The sequence below is a fragment of the Mobula hypostoma genome, chromosome 1, assembly GCF_963921235.1.
Source record: "Mobula hypostoma chromosome 1, sMobHyp1.1, whole genome shotgun sequence".
NCBI classification, from domain to species: domain Eukaryota; kingdom Metazoa; phylum Chordata; class Chondrichthyes; order Myliobatiformes; family Myliobatidae; genus Mobula; species Mobula hypostoma.
The window spans coordinates 166,642,361-166,662,632 of record NC_086097.1 but is presented as its reverse complement, the minus strand read 5'-3'; the positions used below and the strand labels follow the sequence as shown (position 1 = coordinate 166,662,632).

General features: G+C 38.1%; 2 protein-coding genes across 5 annotated transcripts in view; one reads left to right on the top strand and one right to left on the bottom strand.

The window, feature by feature from the left end:
- Positions 1 to 14,941, top strand: part of LOC134352116 (piezo-type mechanosensitive ion channel component 2-like) — a 627,709-nt gene extending 612,768 nt beyond the window's left edge. For all 3 annotated transcript variants that reach the window (XM_063059335.1, XM_063059328.1, XM_063059345.1), the window contains 4 exons: positions 610 to 723; positions 3,440 to 3,519; positions 6,020 to 6,212; positions 12,024 to 14,941. In XM_063059335.1, coding sequence (XP_062915405.1) covers positions 610 to 723; positions 3,440 to 3,519; positions 6,020 to 6,212; positions 12,024 to 12,276 — 640 coding nt within the window. In that variant the 3' untranslated portion in view covers positions 12,277 to 14,941. The remainder of the gene's footprint in view (positions 1 to 609; positions 724 to 3,439; positions 3,520 to 6,019; positions 6,213 to 12,023) is intronic.
- Positions 14,942 to 15,028: 87 nt separating this feature from the next.
- Positions 15,029 to 20,272, bottom strand: part of LOC134352105 (probable aminopeptidase NPEPL1) — a 50,447-nt gene continuing 45,203 nt past the window's right edge. For both annotated transcript variants that reach the window (XM_063059308.1, XM_063059315.1), the window contains exons 10-12: positions 19,706 to 19,882; positions 17,361 to 17,471; positions 15,029 to 16,510 (exon numbers count right to left, since the gene is read on the bottom strand). In XM_063059308.1, the coding sequence (XP_062915378.1) occupies positions 16,349 to 16,510; positions 17,361 to 17,471; positions 19,706 to 19,882 (450 nt within the window). In that variant the 3' untranslated portion in view covers positions 15,029 to 16,348. The remainder of the gene's footprint in view (positions 16,511 to 17,360; positions 17,472 to 19,705; positions 19,883 to 20,272) is intronic.

Genomic DNA, 20,272 nt, shown 5'->3' with positions numbered 1-20,272 from the left:
AGAAAATCAGAAACACAGAAGAGGAGAATAATTTAATGCACCCACTAGGCCTGTTTTACACCCAAATTGACTTTGCTACCCAATGAAGTCATCATTGAAGGAGTTGTACAAAATTATGCAAAACCCGCTGGAAAAACTGAGCATGTGTTGGAACGACCAACTCCTGTTTCTGTTTCATATGTAACGTCACATCTGCTGAAGTTTGTGATCACTGGTACTTCACTTCGCGCTGCTGACACCTTGTTTATACCTTAGACACAACCGATTCTGCATATTCCGGAAATCCAGAGTAGCACGTAAAAAGTGCTTGTTGGAACTCAGCAGGTCAGTCAGGAAAGGAATGAACAGTTGACCTATCAGGCCAAGAACTTCCACCAGGACCCAAGGAGTGGTCTCAGCCTGAAGTGTTGACTGTTCATTCCTTTTCGCAGGTGCTGCCTGACCTGCTGAGCTCCTCCTGCATTTTGTATGTTTATACCTTAGCTTTGTTAAATGTTTAAAACCTCCATAAGAATACTTCATCATTTTCACTGCTAAATTTACTTTAGTAAAATATAGTCCAGTATCACTATTCTGACTGTACTTTACAAACACTCTTTCAATTTGCAGGAATGTCACTCTTGGTGGAAAATCTGAAATTGCTTCTAATAAATTATCATTCCCTGTTCCACCAAAAACCAAAACTGAGCTTGCGGAGTTGATGGAAGGGGGCAACAAATCTGTGTAAGTTAGTCATTTGAATTAATTACCTCTTGATTACATATCGGGATTAGCACGACCCACCCTTAACAAAACAATGCTGACTATCCCTAATCAGATTATGTCTCTCCAAGTGCTCATAAATCCTACCAGCGCTATGGTGAAGGAGATAGATTTGTGGTTACTACCTCAAATGCTCTCCCACTGAGAGATCTGACACCTGACAAGGTTCATTTCCCAATACCAGATAAAGTAAGCCTCTCCTCTAGTTGGCTTATCTACATATTGTGTCAGGAAACCTTCCTGAACACACCTAACAAACTCCACCCCATCTAAACGCCTTGCACTAAGGAGATGCCAATCAATATTAGGATGGTTACCAATATAATGGTTTACCAATATCTTCCCTGTCCATTCAACAAGAACAATGCATGTTTAAATGCAATTTCTTTTTTTTTCCATTTTCCTACAAGCTATGGATCATAGGTCTCTTCATCTTTGGAATCAATCTTTTGAACCACCTTCCCATTTGCAAGTCCTGTCAAGATTATTGTCATGGGCATAAATGTGATGAGATACAGATACAACACAAGCCTTCATTACTGCAGTATCACAGGCACACAGGATATAAATTTTACAGGCCTATGAAGAGGGAGGGAGGAAGACTGTGCAAAAATAAGAATTAATGCAACAAAAAAAGACTCAGAGATAAGACCATGGCAGTGCAAGAGGTGGTCTTGTTGAGGTACACTGGTACATGCACTAGCAAATGCACCTTTCTTTAAGGAGGGATACCAGACTGCACGTAGTCTTCCCTGTGCGTAATGCTCTATGCAGTTGCAGGAAGACTTATTTTCTCTTATACTCCCCCACATATACAATAAAGCCTAATGTTCTGTTTATTTCCATGTTGCACCTGCATGTTAACCTTTATCGATTCATACACAAACACCTCATCATCCCTTCAAAGGTGATCAATTTACAGCCTTGGTCTAAAAAGCAGAAATTTTCATATTTCCTACCAAAGTAATTAACTCCAAATTTAAAAATGCAAACACAAAAAAATCTGCAGATGCTGGAAACTCAAGCAACACACACAAAATGCCGGTGGGACGCAACAGCATTTTGTGTGTGTAACTCCAAATCTCCCAGATTAATAAATTCCACTTTCTTTCTCACTCACTTAACCTGTGGAAATCCCAGTAACAGATACTTCATATTTACCTTATAAACTAAAGCATGTCTGAACTTCACGGAGTTCACTTCTGCACGTGCCTGTTGGCATTCCATGAACACTACCTCATTTATTTGTCTTTTGCACTACTTAAGGATTTACATAATTTATAACCATTTTTATGTTTTGCACTGCTGCTGCATTTTTTGACAAATGCTTGTGATGATAAACCTGATCCTATAGGTTCAGCTCTCCCATAAAAATAAATGGAAGTTCTTTCCAGGGGCACTCACATCGCATGAATAAATGGCTGTCACCACATATGGAAAGGCTGCAGCACTCTCAGTGACCACAAAATATCGGAGCAGAATGAGACTATTCGATCCTTTGAGTGTGCTCTGCCATTTCATCATGGTTGATTCATTTTCCTTCTCAAATCCATTCTCCTGCCTTCTCCCCGTTACTTTTCACACCTAATCAAGAACCTACTCAACTCTGCCTTAAATACACCCAATGACCTAGCCTGCAGTGGGGCAGCAGTAACTCTTGTTTTCACTTTGGGTTAACATTTGCTGGAGGAACTCAGCTAGTCAAGTCTCAAGGGTAGGAGGGGAAAAAAATAGGATTGAAACACTGTATTAGGATGCAGGATCCTGATGTTAACATTCCTGCATCCACATGTTGCTCAACCTAGTGAATTTATTAATCCAAGTTAGAGTATCTGCAGCCTCTTGTGCCTCCATGGCAATTTGCAAGTGTCTAGAACCCACAGTTTGATGTCTCTGACTGCCGAATTAAAGCTTCCAACAATGATATTTTCTAAGGTGCAAGCTATCACTTACGCTTTTTAGACATTTCACCTTAATTTCAGTGGAAAATTAAATGCCATAAGAAAGTTGTAAATTGTACCCTCTGCTGGGGAACCTATGTCTGGATCAGTATATTTGTTAACATTAACTTCTATGACATGAAATTTGTTGAACTAAGGCAGCAGTACAGTGTGTAAGGACACAAAATTACTATAAGTTACAAAAATAAATTAAAGAGGAATAACAAAGTAGTATTCATGCACTGATTAGAAATCAAATGGCAGAGGGGAACAAGTTTTTCTGCTATGGACGATTGTCGTAGAACTGTACAGCACAGTACAAGCTCTGAGGCTCATGTTGTAGCAGCCTTTTAACCTACTCCATAACCAATCTAACTCTTCTCTCCTATGTTGTCCATAACTCTCCACTTTTCTTTCATCCAAGTGTCTAAGTTTCTTAAATGTCCCTAACGTATCAGCCTCTCCCACCACCCAGCAGGACATTCCAGTCATTTACCATTTTCTCTGAAAAAATCCATTTCTGCCTTCTCCCCTCAGCTTTTGTCTACTCACCTTAAAAGGATGTCCTCTGGTAAAAGGCACTGGCTGTCCACCCTTGTCTATGCCCTATATAATCTTACACATGTCTATCAAGACACCTTTCAACCTCCTTCGTGTTGATGATTTATTATGAACAAATAACTCATTCATGTGTTTTGATACAAATTATATTTTAATGAAATGGTTTTATTTTTCAGAAAAATTTCAAAGATATTTCCAAACTATATCAGAGCTCCCAGCGATTCTGACACAAAGCCTGTGAAACAACTTTATGTTCGTAAGTGTACCTCTTTAAGATGTTTTCAACTTTACAGTGCATAAATATATAACAATAAAGGAGTAACTATGGAAGGAACGTAAATGCAATTAGTTCTGATCTGTTATTTCCATGGAGGTGATAGTCCGCTTTTCTGAGTTCTTCAGAAGCAAGCTCACACTTTGTCTCTGTATATCGACCAATTCTGGGAAATTCAGTGATACAGCACACAAAAAGGCACTTCAGCCCATATGTGCAACACACACAAAATGCTGGAGGAACTCAGCAGGCCAGGCAGCATCTAGGAGAAGAGTACAGTTGACGTTTCGGCCTGAAACTTCAACTGTACTCTTTTCCGTATATGCTGCTTGGCCTGCTGTGTTCCTCTAGCATTTTGTGTTGCTCAGATTTCCAGCATCTGCAGATTTTCTCTTGTTTGTGATCAGCCCATATGTGCCTATGCTGACTAAAATCTGTATTATAGCAAATCCCATTTTCCAACGTTTAGACAATAATCTCTCTAAATTCTTGTTATCCATATACCTGTCCACATATTTCTTAAATGTATCTAATATACTGTACCCGCCTCAACCACTTCCTCTAGCAGCTGGTCCCACCCACTGTGTTAAAATGTTGCCCTTCAGGTTATTAAACTTTTCATATCTAAACTTTAAACTATGTCTTCTGGATTCACTAACCCTTGAAATAAGAGTACTCACCTCTTTGTGACTTTATATACCCCTATGAATTCACCCCTCAATTTCCTATGCTCTAAGGAGTAAATTCCTTACCTGTTTAACTTCTTCCTATAATTTGGTCCTGGAGTCCCAGCAACATCCTTGCAAATCTTTTTCTGCACTCTTTCCAGTTTAGTCACATCCATCCTGTAACAGGATGACCTAAATTGAAAATAATACTCCAGGTGTGGGCTCAACAATGTCTTGTAGAGTCCAACATAATTTCCCAACTTCTATGCCCTGATTGATAAAGTTACATAGAAACAATAGACATGGAAGGCGAAGGGGGCTATTTGACAATTCAAGCCTATTCGGCTATATGGATCATAATCAAACTTTATTACCAGCCTCAAATACACTCCCTTGACTTCATAGTCCAAGCGTTTTAACACTCTGTCTTGAACATAAGAACTAGCAGCAGGAATAGGGCCAACCCAACCTTCAAACCTGCTCCATGTTCAACAAGATCATGACTTATCTTTTCCTTTATTTCCCTGGATTAGATCCTTGATGTCCAGAAATTTATCGGGTTCTTTTTGGAACAAATTTAACAAACCTCAGTCAGGGAAAGCTCCTCCCCGTAACCAGCCTACAAAGCGTTGGGGGAATTGTGCACATTTCATTGAGATGTACTAAATATTTCTGCATGCACAACTCTTGTAGCAAGAGGTGATGTGGAAAGTGGTGGAGAATATTACAAGTGACTAATTCCTTATGCAGAGACTAATACAGACACCACAGTTCTACGTTTTTAGAATGGTGAGAAAGTTTCTCAACATTTAGCTTTCCAGACCCTTTAAAAATTCTATAAATTTTGGTGGAATAATCTCATTTTTCAAAATGCTGTAAAATATGAACTCAATTTTACTCCAGTGAGAAGAACAGCTTTGAGTGAATTACTGAAAGCCATGATCAAATGTTAGAGTAGACTAGATGGGCAATTGGCCTAATTCTGCTCCTATATCTTATGTCTCTGAGGCTAGGCCTGGGCAACATTTGTGCTCTATTGAAATTTGACATCAAAATGACTTTTGTTAACTCTTTTTTTTTAAAAAAAAAAGCATCAAGTTCCTTAGAGCCTTTCCACATTTTCAAATTGATCAGTAACCAAAAAAAGTTTCTTTTATGTGGTATCTGATTTAGATTTCATAAATGATTTTTTAACATGTGCCATCTTTCATATTCTTCTTCTATGGTTCTTCTATTTTTGTTTGTAATATCCATGTTGTAATCAAGATTCACATCTTCTCCTATATTTAATTCTTTTAATTCTCAGGCTGTGGATATCACCAGCAAGACTAGTATTGAATGTCCATCCCTAGTCATGGCTGAGAACGTGAAGCTGAACCACCTTATTGAATAGCTGTAGTCTGCATAGTAATTCTTTGTAATGCTTAATATAACTGAGTGGGTTACCAGTCACCTCAGAAGGCAGATCAGAGCCAAGCACATTGCATGATTTAACATTCTTGATTCTTCTTTCATTTTTCACTGTGACTTTTTAAAGGTAGTTTCAAAATAAATTTTATGATCAAAGTGCATATAATCACCACATACAACCATGAGCATTTGCTGGGCATACTCAGCAAATCTATAGAATACTAACTATAACAGGATCAATGAAAGATCAACCAAATGATACGATTAATTGCATATCATCTAATCATTGATTTGTCCCTTTTTCTACTATTTTCACACAGACATCCTAAAATACATTATACACTAAAATGTATTAAAATATGTAACCTTTTCAATATGATCTGTGCTTTACTTTCCTCCAACAGATGGTGATGACTACTGTGAACTTAATTTAATGCTGGTTCAGGAAAAAAGCAATGTTACAGGACTCATACAGGAATGGTGGATTGTTAATCAGACCAACAAGTTTCTCAAAAATGATAAAAAGGAAAGTTTAGAAATTATTGTATTCAGTGATAAAGTTAGTCCTCCAAGTCTTGGCTTCCTGGCTGGCTATGGGTAAGACAACAAATTCAATTCTTTGATTTACTTTACATTAGAGTTATACAGTACAGAAACGGGCCCTATGGCCCAATTAGTCCATGCCAACCAAAGTGCCTTCCTGTATTTGGCATATATTCCTCTAAACCTTTCCTATCTCCATATATCTGTCCAAATGTCTTTTAAATATTGTAATTGTTTTTTTCATAAATTCTTACACACATCGTTATTACTCTACTGGTGTATAAAATGATAGAGGAAGTTTGCACTTTCCTCCACTTTGATACTTGGATTATTGCAGGTTTCCAAGATCATCTCACCAGTACAGCTTTTGAACCAATTAAAATATTGGATGCCTTAATTGCACATGAATGTTTCTAAGATTACCCTGCACTCAGAATGAACTCTAAGACAGGTCTTAAAGTTCTTTGCCATTTCAGTGTAAGGTGGATTTAATGTGAAAACAAAGATCCACGTTGCAGAGGCAATAAATTCTGATAAAAGATAAGCAATCTGAAAGGAGAGGACAGAAGACCATGGAAGGGAAGGGAAGGGGGAGGAGCACCAGAGGGAGGGATTGATTTCTCAAACTTCTTATTATTGCCCCACTCCCTCACTATTTCTGCTTCCCTCTCATACCTTCTCTCCTTACCTGCCCATCACCTCCCTCTGAAACCATAGAAAACTATAGAAAAACTACAGCACAGAAATAGGCCTTTTGGCCCTTCTTGGCTGTGTCGAACCATTTTCTGCGTAGTCCCACTGACATGCACACGGACCATATCCCTCCATACACCTCCCATCCATTTATCTGTCCAACTTATTCTTAAATGTTAAAAAAGAACCCACATTTACCACCTCGTCTGGCAGCTCATTCCATACTCCCACCACTCTCTGTGTGAGGAAGCCCCCCCTAATGTTCCCTTTAAATTTTTCCCCCCTCACCCTTAATCCACGTCCTCTGTTTTTTTTTCTCCCCTTGCCTCAGTGGAAAAAGCCTGCTTGCATTCACTCTATCTATACCCATCATAATTTTACATACCTCTATCAAATCTCCCCTCATTCTTCTACGCTCCAAGGAATAATGTCCTAACCTATTCAACCCTTCTCTGTAACTGAGTTTCTCTAGTCCCGGCAACATCCTCATAAACCTTCTCTGCACTCTTTCAACCTTATTAATATCCTTCCTGTAATTTGGTGACCAAAACTGAACATAATACTCCAGATTCAGCCTCACCAATGCCTTATACAACCTCATCATAACATTCCAGCTCTTATACTCAATACTTTGATTAATAAAGGACAATGTACCGAAAGCTCTCTTTACGACCCTATCTACCTGTGACGCCACTCTTAGGGAATTTTGTATCTGTATTCCCAGATCCCTCTGTTCTACTGCACTCCTCAGTGCCTTACCATTCACCCTGTATGTTCTACCTTGGTTTGTCCTTCTGAAGTGCAATACCTTACACTTGTCTGTATTAAACTCCATCTGCCATTTTTTAGCCAATTTTTCCAGCTGGTCCAAGTCCCTCTGCAGGCTCTGAAAACCTTCCTCATTGTCCACTACACCTCCAATTTTAGTATCATCAGCAAATTTGCTGATCCAATTTACCACAATTATCATCTAGATCATTGATATAGATGACAAATAACAATGGATCCAGCACTGATCCTTGTGGCACGCCACTAGTAACAGGCCTCCACTCTGAGAAGCAATTCTCTACTACTACTCTTTGGCTTCTTCCATTGAGCCAATGTCTAATCCAATTTACCACCTCTCCATGTACACCTAGCAACTGAATTTTCCTAACTAACCTCCCATGCGGGACCTTGTCAAAGGCCTTACTGAAGTCCATGTAGACAACATCCACTGCCTTCCCTTCATCCACTTTCCTGGTAACCTCCTTGAAAAACTCCAATAGATTGGTCAAACATGACCTACCACACACAAAGCCATGTTGACTCTCCCTAATGAGTCCCTGTCTATCCAAATGCTTGTAGATTCTGTCTCTTAGTACTCCCTCCAATAACTTACCCACTACCGACGTCAAATTTACCGGCCTATAATTTCCCGGATTACTTTTCGATCCTTTTTTAAACAACGGAACAACATGAGCCACTCTCCAATCCTCCGGCACCTCACCCGTAGACAGCGACATTTAAAATATATCTGCCAGGACTTCTGCAATTTCAACACTTGTCTCCTTCAAGGTCCGAGGGAACACCCTGTCAGGTCCTGAGGATTTATCCACTTTAATTTGCCTCAAGATAGCAAGCACCTCCTCCTTTTCGACCTGTACAGTTTCCATGATCTCACTACTTGTTTCCCTTAATTCCATAGACTTCATAAGTTTCCTTAGTAAATACAGACGCAAAAAACCCATTTAAGATCTCCCCCATTTCTTTTAGTTCTGCACATAGCCGACCACTCTGATCTTCAAGAGGACCAATTTTATCCCTTACAATTCTTTTACTCTTAATATACCTGTAAATGCTCTTTGGATTATCCTTCACTTTGACTGCCAAGGCAACCTCATGTCTTCTTTTAGCCCTCCTGATTTATTTCTTAAGTACTTTCTTGCACTTTTTATACTCAAGCACCTTATTTACTCCGTTTCCTATACATATCATACAACTTTCTCTTCTTCTTTATCAGAGTTGCAATATCCCTTGAGAACCAAGGTTCCTTATTCCTATTCACTTTGCCTTTAATCCTGACAAGAACATACAAGCTCTGCACTCTCAAAATTTCTTCTTTGAAGGCTTCCCACTTACCGATCACATCCTTGCCAGACAGCAACCTGTCCCAATCCACGCTTTTTAGATCCTTTCTCATTTCTTCAAATTTGGCCTTCTTCCAGTTCAGAACCTCAACCCTAAGACCAGATCTATCCTTCTCCATGATCAAGTTGAAACTAATGCTGTTACGATCACTGGAACCAAAGTGTTCCCCTACACACACTTCTGTCACTTGTCCTAACTCGCTTCCTAACAGGAGATTCAATATTGCATCCCCCCTAGTTGGTACCTCTATATATTGATTTAGAAAACTTTCCTGAACATATTTTACAAACTCTAAACCATCTAGACCCCTAACAGTATGGGAGTCCCAATCAATATATGGAAAATTAAAATCCCCTACCACCACAACTTTATGTTTCCTGCAGTTGCCTGCTATCTCTCTGCTGATTTGCTCCTCCAATTCTCGCTGACTATTGGGTGGTCTATAATACAACCCCACTAACGTGGCCATACCTTTCCTTTTCCTCAGCTCCACCCGTAAGGACTCAGTAGACAAGCCCTCTAATCTGTCCTGCCTGAGCACTGCTGTAACATTTTTCCTGACAAGCAATGCTACCCCCCCACCTTTCATTCCTCTGCCTCGATCACATCTGAAACATCGGAACCCTGGAATATTAAGCTGCCAGTCCTGTCCCTCCTGTAGCCTAGTTTCACTAATTGCTATAATGTCATAATTCCACGTGTCAATCCACGCACTCAACTCGTCCGCCTTCCCCGCAATACTCCTAGCATTGAAATATATACACCTCAGAAGATTTTTACCACCACTCACAACCTTTCTATCAGTGGATTTGTTTAAACTTTCAACATCATTTATTTTCACCCCAGCCACACTGTCAGCTCTGGCACTCTGGTTCCCATCCCCCTGCAAATCTAGTTTAAAGCCTCCCCAATAGCACTAACAAACCTCCCTGAAAGGATATTGGTCCCCTTGTGGTTCAAGTGTAACCCGTCTCTCTTGTACAGGTCCCACCTGCTCCAGAAGAGGTCCCAATGATCCTGAAATCTGAAACCCTGCCCCCTACACCAGTTCCTCAGCCACTTGTTCCTCCTCCAGAGCATCCTATTCCTACCCTTACTGGCATGTGGCACAGGTAGCAATCCTGAGATTACCACCCTCGAGGTCCTGCTTTTCAACTTCCTACCAAGCTCTCTATACTCACTGTCCAGGACCTCTTCACTCTTCCTTGCTATGTCATTGGTACCGATGTGCACCACGACATCTGGCTGATCACCCTCCCACTTGAGAATGTCATGCAAGCGAATGTCTGGTGCTCCTCTCTCTCCTCTTTCTTCTATGGTCTTCAGTCCTCTCCTATCATATTCCCCCTTCTCCAGCCCTTTATCTCTTTCACCCATCAACTTCCCAGCTCCACTTCAGCGCCCCCCCATCCAGTATTTCTTCCTCCTCTTCCCCCACTTTCTTAGTCTGCCTTCTTCCCCCTTCCTTTCCAGTCCTGATGAAGGGTCTCAGCCCAAAACATCGATTGTTCACTGCATTCCATAAATGCTGCCTGACCGGCTGAGTTCCTCCAACATTTTGCACAATTCTCTCTTTAGGACCTTCTCCTTTTTCCTACCTATGTCACTGGTGCCAATATGTACCAAGATTTCTGGCCACTCACCCACCCCCATCAGAATGCCATGGACCCGATGGTCCCCGACCCTGGCACCTACGAGGCAACACACCATTTGGGTGTCTTTCTCATGTCCACAGAATCTTGTGTCTGCTCTTTTAACTACAGAAAACCCCTTCGCTTCTGAGCAACAGTGCCAGAGACCTGGTCGTTGTGGCTCCCTCCGAAAGGTTATCCCCCTCAACAGTTGGCCACAGGGGTACTCTGCACTGGCTGCCCATTTCCCTTCCCTCTCCTGACAGTCACGCAGGCACCTGCCTCCTGAGGAACTGAAGATCGGTGCACCTGGTATAGATGTGGTTATCTGGGAGGCTGAAGGTCTCCCAGAATTCCCACAGAGAACACGACAAAGGTCTTGAACTCATCAAGTTCGAAATTATATTAGTACGTAAGATGGACAGAGAAGAAACAAGAGTACATTTTGCTATTGCCAGATACTGTCAGGCAATCTACTTAGAATATTATAAATTTTCAAAAAGTTCACTTCTCATTCTTCTAAACATCCATAAACATTGGTCCAATATTTTTTGTTTAATATGTTTTCATTAGACAGTTCCTTGATGTGAAACATCCTGGTTAACCTTCTTTGAACTACCCAAGGATATTCCTCTTTAAATAAGGAGAGTATTATTGTTCACTGCACTCCAGATGTGATCTCATTGACACCCTGTACTTATTAAACTCAAACCATCTTGGACTAAATGACAATATTCCATTTGCTTTCGTAATCTTTTGCTGCACCTACATGCTTCTATGTTTTATGTACAATAACACCCAGATTGTTTGGTACAGTAAAGTACTATGTTCCATCTGTATTTAAATAATTTGCTGGTTTTCTAGTGTTTTTATCAAAATGGAAATCTCACATTACGCAGCATCAGCTAAATTTTATACAGTTAATGCAACTATATCCCTTAGCAAACTTAGCAATTCCCAGCTCATTTTTCTACCTCTGTGTACTGCCACTAAATTTAACAGTAACACATTGGATTCCTTCATCTACACCAGTAATACAGTTTGATTGGATGCAAGTGACAGCACATCAGTTGAAGAACTTGGCATGTTATATGCCAGGTCTTCACTAAGTGTAAGTTGTGGTGGCTACCACTGCGGGTAGGTGAAGGGGAACAATATTATGTTTAAAGCATTGATGAAATATTTGCATACCTGTTTGCATATACAATGGAACTAGACCAGAGAACCTCGTTTCAGACATAGATTATTATTATGGGATATAGCTCATAATGAGCATGCATTCTCCATCACTATGTTGCAGATTTAGGAAGCCATGTATAACTTAAACTTGGAAGCTCCACTTTTCATCCCCAATTTTAAAGAATAAATCTGAATTTCCTGATGTATTCTAATGGTTTTCATTGTTTTTCAGCATTATGGGTCTCTATGCATCAGTTGTGCTAGTCATTGGAAAGTTTGTGCGCGAGTTCTTCAGTGGGATCTCTCACTCCATCATGTTTGAGGAGCTACCAAACGTGGACCGAATCTTGAAGCTATGCACAGATATCTTCCTGGTTCGAGAGACTGGAGAGTTAGAACTGGAGGAGGATCTGTATGCTAAGCTCATCTTCTTATATAGATCACCAGAAACTATGATCAAATGGACACGCGAAAAGACGAAGTGACCAATCTTACTGATCTGGATGTAAAATTCTAATTTGGAGATTTTAAAAAAAAAGCACAATATCACAGAAAAGCTGAGTTATTCACAGTTAGGTGATAGGAGCTTTTCCTTCTGGAGCCCAGGCAGTTGTACGTTTCTCAAGTCCTCTCTGCCTACAGTCTCCCTCTGCTGACAGTGTAAGACTGGTGTTTGTGCCACCATTCAGCCCTGGTTATGGAGTTGATTCCAGATAGTAGCTGAATCCAGTTTCTTTTCACTTTCAGATAGCCAAAATCAGGGCTTCCGAAATGCTAACCTTCCTTGCAGATATCATCTGTATCAATCCTTTGAATTTTCTTTATGATTTTTGAGCGACACAACTTCATGTCAATACCACCCAGTTTTCGGGGAAGAAGACCTGGAGTGATTCTATAATGGCCAATGAAAGAAGACATCATCAAAGATTAAGGACATCACAGGTCTCCACTGATGAATGAATTTACTGACGAGCTTAAGCGAGGGAAATAATTTAACAATTTATTTTACATGACTTATTTGTACAGGCAATAGAAAAGTATCACCTTATCAGTGAGCTTTCTCAGGAAGAGTTATTTTATCAAAGGCTTATCTGTCTTCTGTATCTTCAATATCTTATAAAAAAAACAAAGTGGGTTTACATTAATGCTTCAAAACATACTTCTCCTAGATAAAGGCTCCTGTGGTACTCACAAAAGTACTTGAAACCAGAAGTCACCAAAACGTTCAGAATTTACTTGAACCTCTGAAAGGCAAATCTTTCAATAGCTTTTCTCTTTGATTAAACTGAAGCTAACATAACTTTTTTCTTAATGAGCCCACAGTGTCATCAATTATTTTGATAGGAAGACTCCAACCATAACTGTTTCATTTCCATCTCCTTTTCACCTATTCCATTTGTCTGGTTAGAACCTGAGTGATGTGTTTCCAACTGTTATGATGATCCATCTTCAACCAATTATTGGAATATATGGTGATATATTCCAAGGTGATAATTTGCTGATTTTCTTACTGGGAACCATGTGGCCTCTTCTAATGGATATTACCCATGACAGCCTAACCAGTATCAGGAACTTGCTTATAGGGGTTTGATGGGCACATTCACGTGCTTTCACTCTGGCACAGTAAAGTGGATTTATCTTGTGTCACAGTATTAGAATGAATAATAACTGGAGTCAATATAAAAGGATATTATGTAACCATTCATATTGCATAATATTCTGAAAAATAGACTGCCTGACTTTTGGATAGAAGATTTACTTGGCTTAAAGTTTGACTTTTCTCTGCATATTTCCACATGCAAATTGTTATTGCTACAATTTTCAAGGTAACTAAAACCCTGAAAAGGGCAAAATATACATGTATCTTAAGATTTAATTTTAATCTACTTATCTGAATGCAAACATGTTCAAGATTAATAACACTGTTTTGGTTTAGAAATAATGGTGTATTTCTAAGGATTATATTATTGATGAGTAGAATTATAGCACAAGCACAGACCCAAAGTGAGAAAACTCTTTTAAAAACAGGCAATTACAGCAAAGGTTACTGCAACCAAGAAGGAATTGTGTGTGTAATTTGCCATGCTTCTTAAAGGTAGCACTGGCTCATTACCAATGTGGCCAACTATTTTCATGTCAGTTATTGGTTTCTGACAACTATTACACATTTGTATTGTTAATGTAAAGCAAGGATTGAAACTCAACTTCCTCTTTGGCAGTTTTCCTACCGAAGGTAACTCACCAAATATTCCTGTAACTTGGTTGCACAAACAAATCCAGTTGGTGAAGATTTAATCGTCAGGTTAATAATGCAATTTGTCTTTGCTTATGTCTGTCTCATAGAGATCCAGATAGAAGTTTGGCAATCACAGCACTGATTTCCATGTAAGAAAATGTGCTAAATAATTGACCTATAACTTAGAAAACTAACACAGGGCTACCGTAAGTTTCAAACAACATTAAGGGTTATTGTCTTAAAACCAAACAAAAATCCAAGTTAGCCTTCAAAACCCTTTAATCTTGCAATAATAGTTTTAGAAACTGTTTTTAAGATCACTTTATAAATTTGTTTGAAGATGAAAATAGCATTCAAGAGTCAATTTTTTTTTCCAGATACAGCTGTTTTACTGATTTCTCATCTTTCAAAGTTCTGGTTGCTTAGAAAATCAAATGAAAAGCAATGTTTTTTTCCCATTCTACAAGTAGCTTGACTATATTTATTGGAAGGAATTGGCTATTTTCAACAATATAGATAGGCTAAGTCCATGATCCAACTCACCATACTATGTGTATTACAGTGGATGATTTTAAGTCAAAACTGAAAATGAACAATAATAGTTGGTGCAACTAAGTTTTGTATGACAAAGGATAACATTACCTTATGGATTTCAATAGTAGAGTGTTAAGGTGTATTTATATTTCAAGTTTATTCATGAACTTCTGGAATACTGAAATTAGTTTTAGAAAATATGCAATAAGCTTTGCTTCTAGTTGGATTGCTCTTTTTTTTTCCTTAACCTGATGCTGTCTACCAGACCCAGACAATTGTGGCTCTACTGTCAATAGTTACCAGTGAAAATATGTCCCTGTTTTATATTTGTTTCTAAAACATCTCACAGTGATTGACATTTTCAATAAAATTTCATGAAAACTGGGTATTCGCTCACCAGAAGATTTTGTAAAGTATAAACAGAGGCAAGTGTTTTTGGAACTAAAGTAGGGGTCAATAAGCACCAGGTTAGAAATGGGGTAGGTCAAGTATATAAAAATCATTTAATTTTGATAAATGTGAATTCATCCAAATTATCTCCAATATTGCAATTCGTTGATACAGACCTGTTTGTTTTTAGTGCACTTATGCTTATAGTCCCTCACCATTCATGCTACTTTTTTATAGTAATTCAAGCAACAGAACAATGACATCAATAACACAGAATTTGGAACTTATATGAAGAGAACCAGCAATGGCATACCTCCTCAATTACACTGTAAAATTCTCACTGATATGAAGGGTAAATCATAACAATTTAATTCAATGTAAGAATCATATGTAGATAATAATACTGAAAACGATTGAGGGAATGAAGAAAATAACAGTGTAGCTGTATTACAAATGAAACTAAAGCAAGAATCTCCACATTTATAAAAGTAAATGTTCAATGCTGAAGGAGTTTGGAAATAATTTACCATGTTGCTAATTATTTCCCTTGACTTAATTGGGTCAACTATGGCAATAAAACCCTTCCTCCAGTTCCACCCAAAGGCAAGTCGGGCCAATCTTCCTAGCACAGGGTTACGGGGGACAAACCAGGGTACCTACCTTCTCCTGCACAAATGTGAAACACCTGAGGCTATGAGTCTTATGTGTATTAGAATTTTAACCACTTATTTGTAAAGTGTTTGAAGTTAGCCCTGTTGTCATCAGAATATTAAACTGGAGTAACAAGAGGAAATCAATGAAGAAGTAACTTTAGCACATTAGCATTGGAGGGCTGCTAATTTTGCACTCTAGTGATAGTCACCACATTAGCACAAATACATAATCTAAAAGAAAACCAAAGGATAAGAAATGCAACGATGGGTTAAATAGAAGCAACAGGACAACTTTGAAAATTATACAATGTTTTATGCACATCTTATTCAAATACATGAAAATATACAAAAATGTTTTAAACCTGCTTTAAAAAATCTTAACAGTTTTATTTTAAGCTGCTAAGAGATAGTACTAAGGCTAATCACTATACATAAGAGAATTTGATTCATTGTATAAGTATGTGACCTCCAAACATTATAGCTCAACTTACATTCATAGAAATAAAAACTCTTAATCTGCAATAAATACAACTCCAATCTCTGCAAGTCTCCATGCAAAAAGTAATGGGATTAAATCATTAGCAAAGCTGTGTGTTCTATTTGACAAGTCACCAGCATTAAGGAATAGCAGTGAAAAATAATTACTGTATGCTCCCAAATACTAATGCAAAATTTCTTACAGGATCAGGAAATGAATACTTTCAATTCCATAAAGCAGAAAATGAACACAATTGCAATCAGGATTCATATCAGTCTTCTCTTTTTGAAGCAATTTTCCATCGAATTACCAACTTCTGTGGTAAAGCTAACACCATTTGGTGAAATGATGTTCAACAATACATTATCTGTTGCATGACCAAACAATGCTAAAAGTAGTGCTACCCCATAGCCTGTAGCCCGAGCTCCCTGATGGAGAAAGTATAACCATTAGTTTCTCAGCTTACACATCTTCTTGTATACTCAAATTGTAATAATCATGTACATACAATGGAACTTATCACATGCACTATGGGACATTCCCAAAAGCATCATGCTAGAAATAACCCTTTGTATAAAGAGGCAGTTTCTTACAATTATGTGTTTGTAAAACAAAGTTTTTAAACATTCTACTTATCAAATATTCTCTAAAGCTTTAAGTTATAATTAGTTCAAAATTGTGATACATTATAACCCAAGTTAATCAGAATCTTAAAAGAACAAGTCATTCACAATGCTGAAATATCACTATATGGTATGTCAAAAGAAAACTCATTTCCAAAGCTTTGTTGGAATTCTGCGCGTCCCAAATGTGTAAGGTAACTCACTTTCACGCAGTACAATGGTAATCGACTACTCTCAGAACACTTCTGCCCTAGGTTTTCCCAAGGCTCATGCTCAAATCCAACTCCTACTGAACATTCCCAGAGCCATTGTTTTTTCTGACTCATCATTAGTCATCCTCTCTTCTGCCCAAATGCAAAATATATTGCTTGTAAGCAGAACAGAGAAATAAATTAAAACGAATTGGAGAGTAGATGATAAATATAATTGCAGTTATAGGATGAAAAGAATCAACTAGGAACATATATGCACCATATTAAACTTCTAAACAAATAACTGACCAGATCCTGTTGCTTTTGAAAACTGTATGTGGATTAAACAAATTGGTTTGCCATGCTAACATATATCCTGCGGTATGGACATCCAAACTTAAATAATGCATGCAATAAATTAACCTTTCTACTGAGAATCAAATGTTACAGAAAACTTTACTTACAGAATGAACTCGAGAAGCCATGTCAATGTGCACCCATACTCCTGGCCAATCAAAGCCAATATGTGCTTCAATAAACAAGCCTGTACACGAGCTCAGAGCACTGGCATGATCCTACAATGACACAACTACATTAAAATTGTTCCCTGCCAGACACTGCACAGTCAACATGCAAATGGATATCTGTTTGTAAACCATTAATGTATATATTTCTGAATTAAATATATTTTTAAATTCAAAAACCACAGCTAATACAATCTAGTATCGTCATAACATTGAGCTCAAATTAATCATTTTATAACAAAGTTTTAGTTGATCCCCAGTGAATGCAAGTTAATATGCATTTTAGTCAGGAACAGAGAGGTGCCATGTAACTGGCTGGCTGAGAGATGGCCAGCTGACCCGAGAAAGCCCAGCAGGATTTTAAAAAAAGGTTCAACAATTCACTTTATAGTCAAAGTATGCATGTACAATACAACTCTGATATTGGTCTTCTCGAGATAGCCATGAAATACAGAAAAACTATGGAAGCTGTTGAAAGAAAGCACTTTCATTTTTATGACAACCCAGAGCTTGTCATCAAAACATCGGTTATAATCAATACCTATACCTGGTTGAAAGCTGGGAAAGCACTGGGTCCTTTTTGGGACATTTATTTGTTCTCAGGATGAAAGTACACCCCAAACAAGGACAAATTTATTGCCATGTCTATGCCACAAGAAAGTGCTGTACACATGCAAAATTCTTGTAATGTTGTCTCCAGTAGTGTCCTCCAGCATTTTGTGTGAGATGCTTTGGAATTCCAGCATCCGCAGAGTCTCGTGTCCAAAAACACTCAACTTCATTTTTAAATCTCCCCATAATCTCACATCACAACCTTCAGAAAATCATTTTTTGTCTCTGTAACAAGATTTCTGTTCCTGAATTTAATTACAGCTTATCCTCCATTCCTAATACAAACTTCCACCCTTTAGAAATTACTGTGTAACCTTATTCTCCAAAACTCACTTCCATCACTATTATAAACATCTTCAGAACTTTCTCAAAACCTATTTAAACAACTTGAACTTTTATAGTGGCATTAGCATAAGTAATATTCCATTCTTAATCCCTTCACTTTCTATACAGCCATTGACAACACCAATCCATAATATATTATAGACTGTATAAAGGCAATGTATTAAAATGCTTTACATAAAACTCAGTATAGAACAGGACAGAGAAAAAGATTCATAATGGTAAACCTTAACTTTAGGTCAATTATCAGGATATTCTCCACACAAAAAGATGATCAAGATTTGAAATTCCACTTACAGTAATAAAGGTAGAAACTCAAGAATCAATTAAGAAAGTCATTGAATGGTACAAAGATGGGATGGTGGGCAAGGCAGAATCATACCAGGAGCATGAATTAAGATGCCATTAATTTTTTTTTGTTATCAATATTACACCAACTATACCAGTGATGTTAAAATGTGGGGCTTGTGCATTCAGGTAAAAGATCAAAGACAATTGGATGGCAAAGCAAACAATGGGCTGAATAACCTATTCCTATTCCATTATCCCTGGAATCTTTAATATTTTGCACATTAAGTGATGCAGAGGGACATGAAGATCAGCTGCAGGTTTACTCCAGACTGAGAGGAAGAATTTTTTTCATTAATAGGTAACAAATATTGTAATTAAAATGAGTTTTGTCTGTTGTTTGGAAATGCAATTGGAGATATGAAAAAGATGGACACAGGAAGTTGTAGTGTCAAAGAAATTATTGTGGACATATCACCGTATAAATCGTTGCGAGATTAAAGGAAAAACACAGAAAATATTTACAGAATGAAAAAATTCTATTTCCTAGTTAACTTATTGTTACCTCCGCATAGTAAGTTGCTTCAAAATCTTCACTGACTATACCCATTTGTAAATTAAGTTTTACAGCACAGTGACAATGTCTCCTCACATTGTGGCAAGATGTTTGCAAGTAAATTGCAAAGATCTGAGAACAATTTAACCCAACTAAGTTACAGGCTGTTTAAATTTAGGATTGAAATGTTATTTAAATCGAGATGACTGGACAGTCAATTTGATCTTAACACCCGAGGAAGGGTCTCAGCCCAAAATGTCAACTGTTTATTCATTTCCAAGGATGATGCCTGCTCTGCTGAGTTTCTCCAGCATTCTGTGTGTGTTGCTCTGGATTTCCAGCATCTGCAATATCTCTTGTATTTTTGATTTTAACATCTCGCCAGTAGATTACATTTTGAGAGAAAAAACACTTCTTACACAGCATCAGCCTAATTTAGAGAGTTAAATAACTCTAACAGAATAGCCAAGATAGACAACTAACTTACAGACGCAAAATTTTTCATATCTGCCACAGTTGAAGTAAATTCACTGAAGTGGAGTTCTGGGCAGTAAACCAATGGGTGCACAAGATCTCCACTGTTTTGTCCGGCTTTAACACAGGCCTGTTCCCACTCCTCATTATTGGTAAGCAATCCACCATGGTACTTCCCAGTCACAATACCCTAGTTAAAGTTCATATGAAAAGTTTATACAAAGATCTGCTATTTAAATATACCAAAATCTATTCTTCAATTACACATATTACAAGAGAGCTAATTCTAAAAGTATAATAAATAAAAATGAGGTCATCATCTATGATCACACAAGTCAGGGTCTGAAAATAGCACACTGAACTAGTGAAAAGTGATCATTGTGAACCGGGCACAGATGTATTTGCTTGCATAAAATAGGACGACAAATGCACTGAGACACATTCTATCATGGTGCAGAGCACTGGTAAAATATTCACTTGGAATTCTCAAAATGTTCAGGGAATATTCCTTGTTAGTGCTGCAGCATCTGGTGGACAACAGGAAGCCATCATCAGGAAGAAGATTCTACTACTTTTCTTG